This window comes from Pseudopipra pipra, chromosome 5 (genome assembly GCF_036250125.1).
Source record: "Pseudopipra pipra isolate bDixPip1 chromosome 5, bDixPip1.hap1, whole genome shotgun sequence".
Taxonomy (NCBI): domain Eukaryota; kingdom Metazoa; phylum Chordata; class Aves; order Passeriformes; family Pipridae; genus Pseudopipra; species Pseudopipra pipra.
In genome coordinates this window covers 45,279,325-45,298,186 of record NC_087553.1, presented here as the reverse complement: position 1 = coordinate 45,298,186, position 18,862 = coordinate 45,279,325, and the positions used below count along the sequence as shown (strand labels likewise).

At 37.4% G+C, this 18,862-nt stretch overlaps 1 protein-coding gene across 2 annotated transcripts in view; it reads right to left on the bottom strand.

Annotated features, from left to right (window-relative positions):
* NELL2 (neural EGFL like 2) overlaps positions 1 to 18,862 on the bottom strand; it is a 135,951-nt gene that overhangs the window by 31,586 nt on the left and 85,503 nt on the right. Inside the window, exons 14-15 of one of the 2 annotated variants that reach the window (XM_064655844.1) lie at positions 6,608 to 6,730; positions 4,025 to 4,120 (exon numbers count right to left, since the gene is read on the bottom strand). The exons of the other annotated variant lie outside the window; for it this stretch is intronic. Coding sequence (XP_064511914.1) covers positions 4,025 to 4,120; positions 6,608 to 6,730 — 219 coding nt within the window. The remainder of the gene's footprint in view (positions 1 to 4,024; positions 4,121 to 6,607; positions 6,731 to 18,862) is intronic. 2 annotated transcript variants of the gene reach the window in all.

Here is an 18,862-nt window from a genome sequence, read left to right as displayed (position 1 = left end):
GGTCAATCAAACCTGATTGGATGCACAAGGAGTGCTGAGGGAGCTGGCTGATGCCACTGCAAGGCCAATTTCAACTGTTTGAAAAGTCATGGTGACTGAAAAAAGCTCCTGAGAAATGGGAGAAAGCAAATTTCGCTCCCATCTTTGAGAAAGGCAAGGATCCAGGGAACTGTGGATTAGTCAGCCTCACCTCCACTGCTCAGAAGCTGATGGTATCCTCCAAACATGTTAAGGACAAGGAGGTGATTTGGAACAGTCAGCAAGAAGAAGAAAGCATGCCTGACCAACCTGATAGCTCTCTAAAGTAAGATGACTAGGCTGGTGAATGGGAGAAGAGCAGTGAACGTTGTTTATCTTAGCAAGGTTTTTGATGCTCTCGTAACATCCTCAGACAACCTTGTAAGTGCAGGCTAAATAAATGGACAGTGAGGTGGATTGAAAACCTGCTGAATGCCTGAGGTCAGAGAGCTCTGATCAACCATACAACACCCAGTGACCCGCTAGTCATTTAGCAATGTAAATTACACCCGGGTAACTACTGGATACTGGGCCAGTACTGTTCAACATCTGGCAATAAGGCAGAATGCAACTCAGCACATTTTCAATTAAACAAAATTTGGAGGAGGGGTTGCTACACCAGTTAGTTGTGCTGACATTCAGAGGGTCCTCAGCAGGCTGGAGAAATGGGCAACTGGGAATGTCATCAAGTTCAGAGGGAAATACAAAGTCCTACAGCTATTAAGAAACAACCCCAGGCACCAGTACAGGCTGGGGACTGGGCAGTTGAAAAGCAACTTTACTGAAAATGGTCTGGAGATCCTGGTGGACATCACAATGAATATAAGGCAGCATTGTGCACTTGTAGCAAAGGTGGCCAACAGCTTCCTGGGTTGCATTAGGAACCATATTGCCAGCATGTCAAGGGAAGTGATCATGTCCCTCTATTTTATGCTGTTGGGATCCTATCTGGAGTGCTAGATCTTGCATCGTATTCCTCAGTATCAAGAAAGATGTGGAGCAAATCCAGCGCAGTGCTCTGAAGATGATTAATGGACCAAAGAATTTGTCATACAAGGAGAGGCTAATAGACCTGAGATGTTCAGCCTGGAAATGAAAAGGCTGAGAGGGAACTTATCAATGATATAAATACCTGACAGTGTTGGGGAAAGCTAGACACTCTCAGTCATCTCCAGGAAAGGGAGTAGGGGCATGGGAAATTTCATTTGAACATAACAAAAAGAATTATTTTTTTTACTTTGAGGGTGATTGAACAGCGGAATTGGTTGCCCAGAGAGCTTGTGGAGTCTCCAACCTTGAAAACATTCCAAATCCAACTGGGACAGTCCTGCGAAACCAGCTCTATTTCACCCTGCTCTGAGCAGCAGATTAGACAAGATGATCTCCAGAGGTGACTTCTAACCTCATCCTTTTTACGATTCTGAGAAATTATTTAAACAGAATTATTAGACCACCTTTTCCAGACAGAAACAGTGAGAACCAGCGATTACATTTTCTAGGTTATTGCTGGGGTGTGGATTCAACCTCCTGTTAATTAATTCATAGGTTCAGCAGCTGCTGATAATTTCTACATAACTGTATGTTTTAAGTTAAAAATGCCAGGATTCTTCAATAAGCAGTTTTTAAATATGTGTAGCACAAACAGAAATAAGTAATATGTGTTTTAAAATGGATTTGGCATCTTTACATCAATCCCCCTCTTCCTCTGTATGTGATTGCAATGGAAGATGTCTGCCTAGAAAAGATTCATCACCTTTGTAGATACAGAGACTGTTCAAAGGGAAACTTCCAGCATAAATTATTTGTAGTATGAACATCTTGAATCACTTCAAGCCTAATGAGAAGTACCTTCAGGAAACTCTTCTAGTGAATATGTACTGTTTGAAGCTCCAGTTTTCTTTTATGGCTGTATACAGCACCATTTTTCTGACAGCCCAGTCACAGAACACGTCAGCTTTTACTTTTTATTGACTGGATAGCTCTTCCATTTGCCGCTTTGACAGTATTTCAAACTGTATGTTTCAAAGCCACGTGCAAGTAGATTACAATCCTATTCTGCAAATTAGTATCCAAATGAAGTGACGTGCACCCTTGTGGCTGACCTCTAGCATTACTTATTTCTACAGTAGGAAAAAATATGATGTCCAAAGGAGGTTAAACAGGACGAGGGCCTTCTCCTTACAAAGCTGACCCATGAAACTGGTTTGGGGATGGCAAATTGGCTCCAAATCACAACAATAGTATCACTAGCTATGTGATACCAGGTCACTACCATACTAACCTTATGTTAAATATTGAGATCAGGTATTCAGAAAGGCATCAGATGTGGTCCAAGATTCTGCCTGTCACCCTATATGTTTCCTGAAGGGCAGGAAGGGTGGGCAGTTAGGCCAGCAGTTCCGATGCTTCTGAAGGACATTTGGGACTGAATGCAGTTAACCTAACTTAAGTTAGTTTAAGGTACCTGAACTTTCTGAACTAGGGACAGAGTGTCCTTGGGTTGTCCGCTAAAGTAGGGAGTAGAGATAGGACTTCAGAGGCTTTTCAGAAAAGCCAGTAAGATCCCTCTTTGATAGTGGCTATTAATTGTGGCTATAAAAGGAGACTAAAGCAAATATGTTTCTAATCTACACACTTCAGATAGGAGTATAAAGCTGTAAAAGACAATTATGAACTTTGAAACTATACATGTTTTATTTAGTTGAGAACATGCAATATGTTATATATATTTATATATATTTTATATATATATATTTATATGCAATAAGGAGCATATAAAACAACTATTACTACACCAAAGTAACTGTTTTAATACTTGAGCATTATCTTAGCATTGAATTTGTTCCAAGCATAAGCAGTGTTATGATTAAGAGACCTGTACCATGTTATTTGCAGTCTATGAAACACTGAGCAATACTTGAAAACTTGCTCTTTTGAAATTTTCTAGAAATACATGAGCAATCAGGATGCTGCTTTTCACACAGCATCTGTCTTGTGCAGTGTGGTAATATCTGCTCAAATACAGAAGAATGAGAACAACCACATTTCTCATCTCTCAAATGGACCAAATAATACAGAATTCAGACCAGTTTGTGTTTCTCATTAAACTGGATATGTTTACAAGCCAGATGAAAGCAATACTTGCTAAAATTACCTCCTTTCTATTGTTTGGAAGATTTATTGAAGGCAATATAGAACAGCAACAGTAGTCAATCATAGGTGGCAGACTGCCCTTTTATTAGGCATATTGAAGCCAATTAATCTAAGCAAGCTTTCTCCCTTTACCTCCTGGAGGCATGTATGCTTAGAACACATTTAAAAATTCTGCAGCAATAAATAAAGGTGCTGAAACTATTCTTTTGAACTTCGAAAAATTATTTACAAGCACTTGAGATGCTAAGCATTAACATTCTACATATTCTGCTGGGCAATTGAATTTGATTAGATCTAAGACTTAGAAAATACAGTTTTAAAACAAAGCCCTGGTGCTACTGCCATCCTCAGGGGTAGCAGGAAGATAAAGGAATGCTTGTAAAAGGAGGTAAAAGCAGTAGGAACACTAAAACCTCCCCTAACACTGAGTAAAGAAAGTCTGAGTTAATCACAAGTCCTCAAATAAGGTTGCAAGGGAAGGTGGCTTACTGAACCAGTAACACATAACAGAAGTTATCAGTTATTGGAATTTATTTCTAGATGTCAGATTATCTGTTATTTATACGAGACACTCAAGGCCATTTGAGGTAAAAAGCAAGTCTATCATAATCTTATTAATTATGAAACATCAAAATCCAAGATGTCTTAATTCATGTTCTAATTTTTGCAGTCCATGTGCTTCTAATTAGAACTGCTGTAATATATTCTCTTGTGAAGCATATAAGAAAAGTGAGTAACATTTTAGTTGCAGCTTCCTCTTTTCAGGGCACACACTTAAATACTCCTTTATTCTTGGATTACGTCAAACATCCTCCTTGGATTAGCTTCATCGTAAATGAAGTTATAATCTTACCAGTTTCACAGCTGGGCCCAGTGAAGCCTTGTGGGCAGGCACACACATTGGAAGCAATACAGGCTCCTCCATTCCTACATCCATCCTTGCAAAATGCTGCAAAATGCAAAATTACAATATATGGGTAACAGAACTACACTCAGGTGGACATGATCTGCTGGCTGGCTGGCTGGAATGCTGTCTGTGCATCACTGAAGGCAAAGTCTGCCTTCTCCTAAGGATAGAGGTCACAAAGAGATGGTTTATGGCCCCCCTGCCTCACTGGCCAGATGGGCTGACAAGCTACAGAAGGAGATTAGAGTAAATCATCTGAAGACGACAGCTCCCATATGTGCTCCTTCACATGCACTGGGAAGCAGTGAAAGGCAGCATCTTCCCTAGGAACAGACTCTTCCTAGAGCAGTACTTGTCTTCTCTGCTGCCTAAATAAAGGCCTGAGCATAATAGGCACAACTGAATACTAAGCTATCTGTCTATCTCAGTCCTTTATTAAACCATTTGATAGAAACAATAGAAATAGTAATTCTGTTTCAAGGGACTCTGAAGAACTTCAAAACTTACACCTTTTACAGCTTAAAGTCAATCCCTGGATTTGCTCTTTGGCACACTGCAATCTGAGAAGCTCTGCTTACATATTTTGGTGCAGAATTTTCCAGTTGTGTATGCTTTAGAGTCGCTTCTGCAGACCCAGGAATGCAACCAGCTCTGATTGAAAACACCGTAGCTGTTAATTGCTCGGTTGCATCTGCAATATGGAATCAGAAATGCTCCAGTCATTAAGAAACTGCTGGTGAAACTAGGAGATGGAGGCTGTCACCAACACAAAGATTGCTTCGGGGCATTCTTAACCAGACACTTGTAACTAGCCACTGGAGATGCCAGGCTTTGGTTTGCAGCTGCTCTGCGTAACAGCACCACTGATGAGGTCCTAAGGCTCATCTGAGATAAAACTGTTACCAGTTTGAGCTATCCAGCTCTCAGATTTGAGGCAGCAGCCTTGTGGTGAGACCTTCGGCCTGAGTGAGACATCTGAGAGTCCTGGTGCAGGAGTACATGGTGCACAGGAGTACTGCTGGCAGTGCAGTGCATGAAAAGCTGCCAAAGGCACGGGGGTATCCAGGTCTCTCTGAAGGATGCTGGCATCCCAGTCAGGGCTGTAGAGAAGTACATTTCTCAGATTTTGATACACAGGCTCAGAGCTTTCTCCTGCATACTGCCTTCTCAGTATTGAAGACAGAGAGAGGGAGGGAGGGAGGTGATGTACTTTTCTTTCACTGTGGGGCTAGGTGCCCTCTGAAATGTCAGAGCTCTTATTCAGGAGACAGAAGAGCCAAATGCAGTAGGTTTATGTGCCTTCTCTTTGATCCAAAGAAATCGCAATCACCTTTTTGTAAGCTGACTCACCTCCAGTAGAAGAAAAGGGGAATACTCCCAAGCACAGTACAGGAGTGTGCAGACAGAGCTCTCTTCTGAGAGGAGCTGCTTTGGGTTTGAACCTCCTCAGGCTAAGACTTTCTTCTCATTCCCCAGAGGAGAGAGCCCAGCATAAAAAGATATATTTGCTGACATGTCTCCCTCTACCCATGTGTTTGACTGGAAGTGGACCAGGCTTCCATGCTTTATAGCGAGCTCATTTGTCTTTGGAATATATAGCAAAATTGTAGTGTTACTCAGGAATAACTAGTGCTAAGATCTTAATCAGACTTAGCAATGAAAGAAACGCCAGGTTGTTTAGCTTTGGTAATACACAGCAGCAGAACATATCTATAGGACATTCCAGTGTTAACTCTGGCCCCTTAGATTCTGACATCAAGAGATCAAGAGGACTGAGGCACAACTTCATGGAACACTGGGTATGCTATTGCTGCATCTGGCCCACATCTCACATCTGAGCCCATTCCTCTACAGCTATACTACTCCTATTTTCAATCATTCTCTAAATCCTATGCTCAGAGGTTAAGAACTTCCAAGGGTTTGGGCCCAAGTACCAAGTATCATTTCTTCTGATTTAAAATGCAGCAGAAATAAAAGCAGCATTGTATCTCTGGGAAAGCATCTTTCTAAGAATAGAAGTATAACTTCTAGTGTTTACAAGTGAATGAGAATAGTAGAAAACATGATACCACCTCACATGTAGTAAATGTTTTGTGTGTCCATGTCTACTGCTTTTCTCATTTACAGTAAAAAGACACAACATACCAAACAACTTTCAGTTGATCCAAGCAAAACAGTAAGTCATTAAACATGGGTAATATAGATCTGACAATGTTTTCACAGCTGTAACTTCGTTGATAACTGTGGACTTTCTTGAATGGTGTAGCACCTATAGAAACTGTTAACTTGACACAGAAATGAAACATAACTACTTCAAATTTTATAGCCTACTGTCATCCTCAAATTACTGTAAACTCTGCCAAATGCAGTGTATATCCACCTGTGAAGATCTTATAGGTGTAGGACCTAAGTGTCTAGCTTGGGATTTTCTCTGTCTTGTTCAAGGCATGTGATCAGAATTGCATCAACTATGACAAAGCATCTCATCCAGTTAAAGACTGACAAACCCTCAGGTTTCCAGCAGCCTACCTTTACAAATGGTACCATTTCCCGTGTAACCCGGCTTGCAGACACAGTTGTGCCCACCCACAGTGTTGAAACAGAGCGCATTTTCATCACAGTTGTGCTGGTTTGTTACACATTCGTCATGCTCTGAAAAGAGAAACAAGAATGGGATGGTCCTGAATTTTTATAAACACAGCAAAATAAAAGCTTCATATAGGTTTCCACGTTAAAAAGAGATTAACACAGTAGCAGTTACTGACAATAGGGCTATGTGAACATATAACTATGGGATAGCCAGGTTATTCCTTTTTAGGACATACTAGTATGTGATAACTGCACTGCAGCATAATTCCACTTTCATTACCAGGGAGTCACCATCATTACACTCTCTATGGGGGCTCCAGTGTTCTTGTAAGCATTTGCCAAAAAGCCAGCTAGCATACTGAAAATCCATATGCTATTTCTACTGCATAATTTATTCATGCCAGTTTATCTTATGCAGGATTCTTAGGGTTTCCTTCAGAAAGCTGACTAATGGTGTGAGATGCACACTCCAAACTGCAAAAGAACAGGTTAGCAGAAGGCAGGTCTTCAAAGTGTTTTTCCTCCCTTCAGTCCATACACAGCACTTTATTAAATGAAATAAATAACCAAAAAAAAAGGTCTGCCTGCATTTCAAGGGACTTTTAGCTGGCATGTCCTAGCATCAGTGTGCAATGAGACTGCTCAAACTGGTGACTAGACTTAGACATACTGAGAAGTGCCCATCTTGGGAATAAACTAAAAATCTGGACCATATGATTTTGTGTTATTTTGCAATGCACTGCTTAATCTAAACAAAAAAAGGACTACATAAGTGTTTAGGTTACAGAATATTTTAATGTTTAATTTGTGATTTTTAAGAAATGGTAAATGCAACCTCAAAATAAGATGCTCTAAAGTGTCATTTCAAAATGATACATGAAAAACAAAACTCTGTTACTTTCAAAATGCAGTATATTAGTCTGTAGGCGTCCAAATAAAATGCTTCCATCTTCTGGAAATATTCCTTGCATTTTTGTTAAATCAACAGTATTCATCTATCCATAAATAATTTCAGGCCCCTGAAATTTTAATTTCAGGGAAACCAGCTGTTTGGGAACATAAAGGCACCTAATTTTAATCAGCGCACATGGACTAACTTGTATCTGTTTTCATATGTGAGGTTTTCATAGCCATAATTCTGCACAGATTTTAGCAAATTTTATTAGTGCAACTTATGCCAGTTCTGGCTATTTGACACAAGTATTAAATCTGGAATCAGATGCTCTTTCTTCCCTCATTTTGTGGGGTAAGACTGTTCTGAATCTTCCTCTTTATAAATAATGAGCTGAAATCTGCACATACCCTACAGAGTTGTCAGGAAAATTAATTGCTTAACATTTGCGAATCACTACAGAAATGTTCCACTTGCTATTTCAATAGTGGCCATAAACTCTAAGAGTATAAAACTGGCAGAATGGCACATCTCCAATCCATCAGTAGATGTAAATTTTCCTCTAGGTAAGTACCTGTTATTTAAAAGGGGGAAACATTCACCTCAATATAACTAATAAATTTTAAATGCTACAAAGGTTTAGTCTTATTTTGGTTGCTTTGTTTTTGTTGAGTTTTTATTTGTTTGGTTTTTAATAACACTAACCTGATATCCCTCTTCTAAACAAGAACTTACATGTCTCTCATATCACCAATCATGCTCTCCTCAACTGGATGCAGTGGAGCACAGGCTCCAGGCCTCTGCCCTAAAGCATGAGATTTAATTACTTCACTCTCAGCATGAATAATTAAAATTGTTATTGTTCACCAAATGATCCAGGCCCTCTAAAATCCACTTATGATATTTGACTCTGACCTCATAACATAGTGAAATCTCTCATGCTGGCTGAAATAGTATTTATGCTAAAGAACTTCATAAAATAAAAGAGAAATAAAGTAGTGACCACATAAATTAGGTAAAAAGTGTTATCAGTATTGTGATTGCATTAAAGAAGAGATTTTAACAGGAATGGAAGAAATCAGCAAAAAAAAAAGAATAAGGGTGTTCTACAATCCTTCTAGATTTGTTTCTCTGTATCATCTGAGTTTAGCTTCAATAATACACTTAAATCCATTTAAATATAGTGTTTCTTTGTATTGTTTTTACAGTCAGCTTACACTTCAGGATTGGCTCTTTTGTGGACTGATTACCTGGTTAAACTGCACCCAAAAATCCTGTACATAAAACGTCACTACATCTACTCTTCCAGCACATGGCACACTATACACGCCAATTTAAAGAAACAATCAGAAACATATTTTTCACTACAAATAACAAGATAGACGGTTCAGCTTTATTAAACATAGATATGCTTAAGGGTGGTGTTCTGTTGATAATTCTTCATTAGTTCATGCTTATGACTTTGGTTTCTTTTTTTAATCAAACACTTGGAAAGTCACCATAAAAAAGAAGAAAATTGCAGAGATTGATTTCAGCAATCTTAAATATCAAATCAGGAACTGTAGAAGCAGATAGGACCATGCATTACAAAGAAGCAAAAAAGTAATTTATAAAAGAATCATTAAAAGAGAACCAATAACATGATTTTTATGTTCCAAAACCAGTATAGAAACATTATTTGCTCAACTTAGGAATGTTTAAATTTTATTTCTGATGTTGCAAGAAGCAACACCGAGGCCATTTATTTCAAGCATCTTTAGAAATCATGCGACACACACTTAATGGAAGTTCTATACTTAATCCACTGCACACCAAAACGAAGATGGAGACAGGCCAGGTACAATAGTATTACAGAGGCAAAGAAATAAAAATTATTTTTGCAGAGAGATTTTAATGATTAATGAACCTGAATTTGCATAAACATCTATTACAAAGAGCAAATGCACTGTTTTCAATGATGCCTTCTAGAGCTTTATTATCTAATACATCTTAATTCCATTTTGCACTGTTCAGGACTCTCTGCTCAACAGTGTTAAAATTCATATAATCTCTGTTCTGGGAAACAAAGGATGTTTTAAATACACTATTTATATTGACTAAACTATCTCTGGAACGAGGTCTTTCTAGATAGAGAAAAAAATTTAACTCCAAAATTTGCTTTTGCTCCATGGTAATAACAATAGTAACATTTAGTGCATATGAATGTCCCATTAAATAGTTCCTATGACACAGAAGACTTAAAAAGCTAAAAATTATGTGATGATGCAATTAATTCACTTATGCACATTTGTGTGTGCAGTTAATACAATATATACACACACAAAAATATATATACACAAATATATATATATATATGTACATACAAGAAGGGTGATGTATTTTATTTTACTTTGGTTCATTTTTAAATACTACTCCAGAATATTCCATGTGGTTAGCTTAACAGAAACACTACTTCAAATGTCTATCTAGCAAGAGAGACTGCTGGCATAAACTGATCAGGACCCACTAGATGCTGTGATGTATGTCAATGTAATGACAGCTGAGGACCTGCCTTACCAAATTTATTACCTGTGCAGATATTCTTGCTGAACTTGGTAACATGTTGTCCACAAGGTGTGGCACCCGCCTCCACATCAGCACTATTTAACATAAGCCTCCATCCTTCCTATTGTGTATTTCATGATTAGAAATAAATAAAAGTCTGTATAGCATTTCCTACTTGCATACTGCAAGACTTCCCAGTATTTGCCTTGTGCATCCAAATTCTGCAAATATCTAAGAAAAATATAGAAAATAAACATAATCCAATCCAGCAGCAAATAGGAATGATGACTAAATTGAATCACTTACTTAGGGGTAAAGAATATTATGCTGGCAGTTTTCCTGAACCATCCATTACCAACACCAGAAAATAAGAGCTGAGATGATGTTTATGATGCAGAAATGCACAAAAGTTCCCAAAAATATAAATAAAACACATCCCTGCAATTGTAATCTTGGAACATGATGCAACAGATATTCATTGCTGAGTAAGGAACATGTGGACCAGGATTAAATTAAAATAATTTAAATAAAGAGAATATATTAGGTATTTTATCCTTTTGATACCTCTGCATTCCTGAACTCAAATTACTTTCAGCCTCGTGTCTCTTTCCCATTGATTTGATATAGATTCATAGAACCATGGTGACTAGCTGGCCATCTGATGTGACAGTGACAATAGATAAGAGTTACTTGAATTACCAATAGCCAACACACTTTAATGCCCACTTACAGTTTATCTTAATTACAAGGGTTTTTTTTCTCCACCTATAGCTCATGTACAAGACAAAAATTAGTAGCAATTATAGGTGTAGTATGGAAAACTTATTCCATTAAGACCATTTGGGAAGTGACAAAAGGTTAATTTCTTTAGGACTTCGTATTAAGTCAGTTAAACTCTAATTGGTAGGGTTACTTAAAGTCTCAGTATAAGCACACTATTTTCAAGGAGTAAATGCTGTAATTTTATTGAATTACGCTATTTGCCGGAGAGTGTCCAAAGAAGGTCATTGAAACGGGTGAAGAGAGAACACGTCTTACGAGGAGTGTCTGAGGGAACTATGGTTGTTTAGCCTGGAGAAAAGTAGGCTCAGGGGGGACCTTCTCTACAACTACCTCACTGGAGGTTGTAGACAGGTAGGGTTCAGTCTCACCTCCCAGGTAACAGGCGACAGGACAAGAGGAAAAGGCCTCAAGTTGCCCCATGGGAGGTTTAGAATAGATATTAGGAGAAAATTATTCTTCATTGTAAGCACTGTCAAGCACTGGAACTGACTGCTCATTGAAGTGTTTGAGTAACCATCCCTGGAGATATTTAAATGACTTGTAGATGTGGCACTTAGGAACATGGTTCAGTGGTGGACTTCGCAGTCCTGGGTTAGACTTGATGATCTTAAAGGCTTTTTCCAACCTAAAGAAGTCTATGGTTTTATATTTTCCATATCTGTAGAAGCATACGTTTATGTTAAATTTTTGGATTGATATTCCCCAGTTTACTTTTCCATAGATATTCCTTAATTCAAATGCAAAATGGAACCCATGTTTTAATTACTCATAGAATTACTGTCACACAGTTTACCCTTAGTTAATGCTAGAGTCAGCATTAATCATTAATGACCAGAAGCAGCTGTCCTCAGTTCAAAGCTGGGGAGTCCAAAAGCTAGGTCTCCTCTGTTCCCTGCTAATCCTGTTGATTGATTTTATCTTCATCCACTCCCATATATCCATGCTGCTCCTGATCCCCATTTTCTAATTCTTTCTTCAGTGCAGCCAGGAACAACAATTTCTGTAGATCTATGTTCAGAATTTTCCTACTTTTTTCTTTAAATTACATAGATAACAAAAATAGTTCTGGCATGTGCTTGTTCTATTTTTAACATCTGTTTAGAGACCATCCTGCTTTCTGAGATTCTGTTTCTGTCTGTAATTATTTAGTTCATTGTTGTTCTTCAGGGAGAACAGCTGCCACCATCCCATCCAGATGTCTATTTCTCTCTTTCATCTATTAGTTTATTTACTTATTCTATATTTGGTGTTAATGTAGTAAAAAAGGAAAAATAAGGCAACTGTAACGAAACCTTAGGAAGAAAATCCACTTGAGAATATGTCCAAAATTCAGCATTCCTTTTCCTATCCATATGAGAAAGCTCCAGAATTGCATCTTAGTTATACTACCAGGAAGATATAATGGGGAAACTATATTACTGGCAATTAGGATGTAGGATTAAAACAACTGAAAAAACACTTGACCAGGAGAAGGAACAAGCACTCATTCTCCTTTCATCTGCCTGCGAGGCTAGGAGAGCTTTGGAGAAAATTCCAAGGTGGTTGTAGCTCTGTTGAGACTCGAGACAAGGTACAGACCTTTGGAACCGGTATAACTTTTTTCGCAAAAAAACAAATCCCGACACTGAATGCGATGATGAAATTGATCCCTAAAATACCTCATGTTTCCAATCACGAAGTTTTTTTCTCTCAAGGAGAACCAAAACTCTTATCATGTGTGCTGTTCTTTACCAAGGTAGATAACACAAGAAAGATACTGGGACCAAAAATACGCAGAGAAATACTGCATATTTACATGCAAATATAACTTTAAAAAATATGAGACATTCTAATTCTAGTTAGCACTAGTTTTTCAAAAACTTTCTCTGAGAAGATTTTCAATTTTATGTTTTATTTCACAGCAGACTTTTGTCTAAAAAAACCCTATTTCACACACCAAAGCCTAGAAGAGGCATGTACTCTTTTGCCTACCCTTTTACTTTAAGACTTTTTTCTTCACACAAAATCTCTTTTCTTTATTTTTTTGTTATTTGTGTTCTTGATGTTCCTCCTAGACTGACGGAATACATAACTCTCACCTCCAAGACCCTTTGAATTTTCCAATAAAAATATCAAATTCTATAGCTCTAATATTGGATTTTATGGCTCTAAACAGGGTATGCTCTCCTCTAGGACTCAACTTGAAAAGCCTAACACATGACTTGAACGTTGACTAGTTCACCTTTCCTGTTATATCTGCACACCAAGAAGTCCATGCCAAGATCACTAGGCAGTGATCTTGGAACACTAGGAAGACAAAGATATACTGTCAGCCACAAGTTGATTGGTAAAATACATATTTTGAGGCAGGTCTATCATTACTCCCTCCATCTTCCTCCACAGCTCTTAATCAAAGCATTTAAACTTTCTTAAGCCCACCTAAGTTTCATCATCCTCAAAATGTGTTTTGTAACTGTGATTTCCTATTTAGTGGAAAAATACATATTTTTGCAAAATACACTCTTCTCATTGAGGTTTCTATTGTAATATTAATCAGTGTTACTTCATGTAACATCATGTGCATTTTTATACTTTTCAACCAGTTAGGCAATTAAATATATTGAAAAATATTTCGTCTGACAGCTAAAGTTAAAAAAGCTTTAATTTATCTCCACTTTCCTTCATGTCTGCCATTTTTTATATTCCCTCTTGAATAGAAAAGTTTAAGGGAAGGATTTTCTAAAGCACTTAGCAGAGATCTAACTGTTTTCCCTAAAGGAACATCTGTAACTCCCACTGATTACAGTGGCAGGACTGTAATGCAAATGCAAAATGATTTTGAAAATCCCACCTTAAGAGATTCCAGTCTAGACATAAGGTCTGTGACCTTGTCACCCACTTCTTTTTTGTCTTAATTCAAACTGATCTCTTAATATCTTGCCTCTTTTACCAGTGACATTTTAAAATGAGGTTTCTACCTTTTAGAAGGTATTTCTTCATAAATTCATCTTTTTTTATAATGCATCTAGCTAGATGCATTATTTTTTCCAAGGTAAACCTTATTTAATTCCAACTTGTATTGTACATGAAACCTTCCAGGTACTTATGATAAACTGATGCTTTCAAAATCTTCTTTTACTTTGTTCAAAGTGACAACGATAGCAAATTCTACATCTATAGTAATGCTCCCTACTTTATTGCTAGTAGAATAGCCAGACCAGAGCTGCAAATACAATTTCGTCAGCCAACTGAATTTATTTTACTTCTCCTAATTTCAACCCTTTTTATTTATTTACTGTTTCCTTACTAAAAGGCTCCATATTATAACATTGCCACCAGCAATAGATATCCATCGTATATTTGGCCTCCAACCTACATTCATTTCTGTTGCACAAATAAAGTTGTGAAGTAATCTGACTGCTGTTGAGGCTCATAACTTGCTGCCTGTTCTCATATTTCACTAGTAACATCCACATGACTCGAGGGCTCCACAAAACCACCTTTGAACCATTTTTCGGCACAGAGTTAACAGAAGGTTGGATATACACAGTGGGACAAAGGAAAGATGTCTCAATCAAGTACTGGCCAAAGTTGGTTTGATAAAATATAAAGGTACTTAAAGCTCTCTAGAAACAGCTGGTGCTTTTCTTCCATTCTTTTTGGGATGGCATCATGACCAGGGTTTGTCAACACATTCCAGGGGCTTATAAAAAATCAGTTAGAACATTACAGCATCATTATCAAGGTCAGTGCTTGAAAACAAGAGGCACCACAGTGGTGGATGAAATGCTGCTGTTGCTTTGATCCTGCTCTTATCTGCAGGAATCTGAAGCAACTTACCTAACCATAAATATTATAAAACAAATGGCTTTTTCTGTCCTCTCATGCAGCAGGGAGATTTCTTAATGTATGAGATGTTTCTTCTCATTTCCCTGGCAGTGCTGTGACTCAGACACTCAGATCACTCACTGGATATCAAGGACAGTACTATTTTTGACAAGACAAGAGGGAGAGGAGGCTTTCCTTAAATATTGCTCCCTTTATTTTAAAGAGGGTTCTCTACTTGAAAACATTATGCTTCGGTGATTGTAAGGTAGAGCAATATTGATGCTTTTGCCCTTTCGTCAGCCTTGATGCCGTCTCTAGTGACGCACCAATTTTCCCTAGGGTACATCCTCCCTGACAGTTTACAAAGGTGCACCAAAACAGCACAGTAAATGTATCCTTCACAAACACTGCACATCAGCTGCCTTCCCTGGAAACAAAAGCACCTGGGGAGAATGGTATAGTCAGTTCTCACCACAGCACAGTTTTAGAGAAGAGCTAACACACATACCCAGCCTATAAGCCATGAAGTTCTCCTGGCTTCCGCAGTTCACATGTAGAGAGCTTGATGCCAGGACATAACCTGCAGAGCCTTCTGGTCTGCTTCTAACAAAAACCAGCATAGCATAGTAATGAAGATGCAATGAAACTTGCTTTCATCCTCCTTCCCCCACCCCTGCAATGTTATGAAACTTGACACTGGCTAACTTGTTTCATGGGTAGATTTTCCAGACCACACCATGTTTTTGTTGCCATAGTTCAACTATTAGTGTCTATTGAGCTTACAAGTAATTATTTCTGTACTTAACTGTGTTATAGAATCATTAAGGTTGGAAAATACCTTTAAGATAGTTATGTGCATTTTATACTGATAAATAAATATTTGCATAAGCAGATCTTAGCAAAATTTATATATCTGAAAAATTCTGCCATCAAATTTGCTGTCCTGCTTAAGGACACCATGAATTGTTCTAATAACCAGAACCATAAATTATATATAGTATACAGTACTGCTCACATCTCAAAAACTCAAAATCTGAGTTTAGAATCAAATCACAGAGTTAAGAAAAAAGTAAACTCTGACCTGATATTCCATTTGGCTACTATTACTATCATCCTGGGACAACTTCACCCTTATAATCCTACTTCCTTCACATGGCTGCTCTTCGGAAAAGGTAGGATTTAAGCTGAGGTACTGTGAACAACTTTGGAGGACTTCAAACTAAGATGAAGCTCACCCCATGGAAGGTGTACAAAGTGAATAAACACAGGGTATTCAAAGCAGACTGGAATATCTGTTCACACTGCCATCAACCACAAACTGTATTTACTTCTCAAACATTAAAATTATGCAGACAGAAGTTAAGTACATCCAATTCCACCTTCTGAAGGGCTAGGAGCAAGGTAATAAATTTTTCTTACTATTTGCACACTCCAAATTTATTAAAAACACACAAAAAATGAAAACAGATTACTCTTGATGAACCCTCACCTTTCCAGAAATCAATCTTGTCTTGAATAGGACTGGCCATTTAACACCACTTTGAACAGTGTGAAACCTTATCTTTGTTTTTTTAAATGCACTGTCATTAAAAGATTCTATGACAGGATTCCAAACCCTAAACATCAAAGTTAACACTGTGTGACAGCTGGTGTGTTTCAAACTCATCACATTTACTGGTCTGTAACAGGGTAAATGACAAATTACCCGCTGTAATTACTGTTGCTGACAATATATTTTTTCTGGTGATTGGTCTGTGTGACTCAGAGCTGCTTATCTTTGTCAGTCCAGTCCAAATCTCCATTTCCATGGGACTTGGACATTAACTTTGGAAGTATTTATAAATTAGTCCCAATATCTGCCAAGACAGATATTTGGGACAGTATAAATTCATCTTTTATTACAGGTTAAGCAGTCTACCATTCTAATATTATTTTGTATTATCAAATAAGTATTCATGATGAAATTCTGGGCCCCAATTAAGTGCGCATTTCTTTTATTAGTATAGTGGGAGACACCACAATGGGTGATTAAAATGAAAGAATAAAATGCAAATAAATAAGGACACTGACATTTTCACAAAATGTTCATTCACAAAGCAAGACATGAATTTAAAAAAAAATAAAGGATAAAACATTAAAACTTAATTTTTTGTGAAAATTTTAAAGAACACATACAGAAGACAACAGTGACTTGATTTTGAGCAACGTGAGTTACAGGCTAATCAATATAGCTCAGTGGAAGCATTTCCCTAGAATACCTTTAACTTTTGAAATATAAAATAGATACAATTCCTTGCACCACTTCTCCTAAGAAAATACTTGGAGGATGTGAAAAGATTGCAGCATATAACAACAGTAAGAAACAGATACAATCTTTTTGAGATGATTTGGAAGCTTATCAGAAAGAAAAAATACTCCTACAAAAACTCCTATGAACCATTTAGGTAGAGCAGCTTCCTATTTTATTGCTAAGCTTGTTGACAGAACTCTTGGTTCTTGAGAGAAACATTGAGATTTTCAGTTCTTTTCTTATTTAATGGAGGAGACCTCAATTTTTGCACAACTGACTACATAAATTGTAAAAGGGACTGGTTTCAAAAAAGTTAATTGATTAGCATTTCTGAAATAATTTCTATTTTCAGTTTTCTAGTTCAGTTTTGAAGATTCCACTACTACTAGCATTGTCTTAAACAAAAAAAAAAAGAAAAAAGAAAAAAGAGAAGAAAATAAATTAAAAAAAAAGACTAGATAGAGCAGTTCTGTGTATTGAGAATGTCCTCAGGAAAAATATCAAGTATCTTTCACAGACACAGTACTTTCAGAAATATTGCCTCACAAAATTCAGTTTCATTAACAAAAGTGAAATTTCACCCAAAACCCTTAAGATTATATTGCACAGCAGCAGAACATAGACTCTAATACTTCCCTTTGTGTCTTTACAAATTATTGATGATGATTTTGCAAGTGTTCCTTGGGGCATCCACAGAACACAACCCTGAAGATGGGTTCTAACATATTTTCCTCAGTGGTATTTGTTACTTCTTGTTGACCCACTCTTTCTGACTGCTGTAAAGGGATCTTGCCAATCACTCTATCACCTTTATTCATTTAGATGAGCTGGCAAACACTGACAGAACAAGTTTGGGAACGGAAACTAGTTTTAGACAAAATTATAAGGGTAGAAGAAGTGTGAGTTTAGCTTCAACAATATGCATTCATGCATGACCAGCCACAGCCTGGCTGCAGAATCATCAGCACATTTCAGTGTGAATCAGAAGTTATATGCAGAACCAAAAATATAAGGCTTTCTGTGTTCAAAGGAACAAAGACACTGGATGAGTCAGTGAAGTGGATAAGCCCACTACATTTACTTCACACCCCAACACATTTCAGTGTAGATTTCACCATAATTCTGTATGCAAAGGAGGACTAGCAAAGATGCCACTCCAGTTGTGGTCAAAGGATCTGTACTATATGAAAGCAGTTTGACACAGTAAAGTACATGGTTTTGTAAGTCAAGAATCATCAGTCCCAAAGACTGACAAAAGGGAGCAATATTGACAAAGATTTATTGCAGAAACAAACCTAGAAAGGATTTGTCAAAGATGACGACATACTAAATTATAATGATTGACAGTATAAAACATGACTTAAAGAAACAGTCTTCCATTTAGCATAAAGCAGATTAATCTATTCTAAACATTTCACGAAAAACAAAGGACACTTCTAAGTTATTTCTGGAGTCAGTGATTACCAGACATGCCATGTGTTATGCAGTAGGAATCAAATCGTAAAAAATTACAGGTTTCCATGCTCACAGATTGTGTGAACAGAAATAATTCAGGGATTCCTATCTATCCGAACAGGAAACTTCCATATGCATTCAAAGAAAAAAATTGCAACTATAATATTAAAAGAAAAGGCTTCTGAAGCCCTGGACAATATTAAAAAATACTATGTCTCCTTTTATGAGTCTTGACAGACAGTTAGCTTTCTTACCCTCTGCCTTCTGTTACAACTGTGTTAACTTAGACTGGAAATATTTTTCAACAGTAGAATGTCAAAAGACAGACAGACAGATATCCTTATACTGCCAGCTGTATACTACCCTTAAAACCTAGCTAATATGTACTATGTCTATAGACACCTTTATTTTACTGTGAATGTGT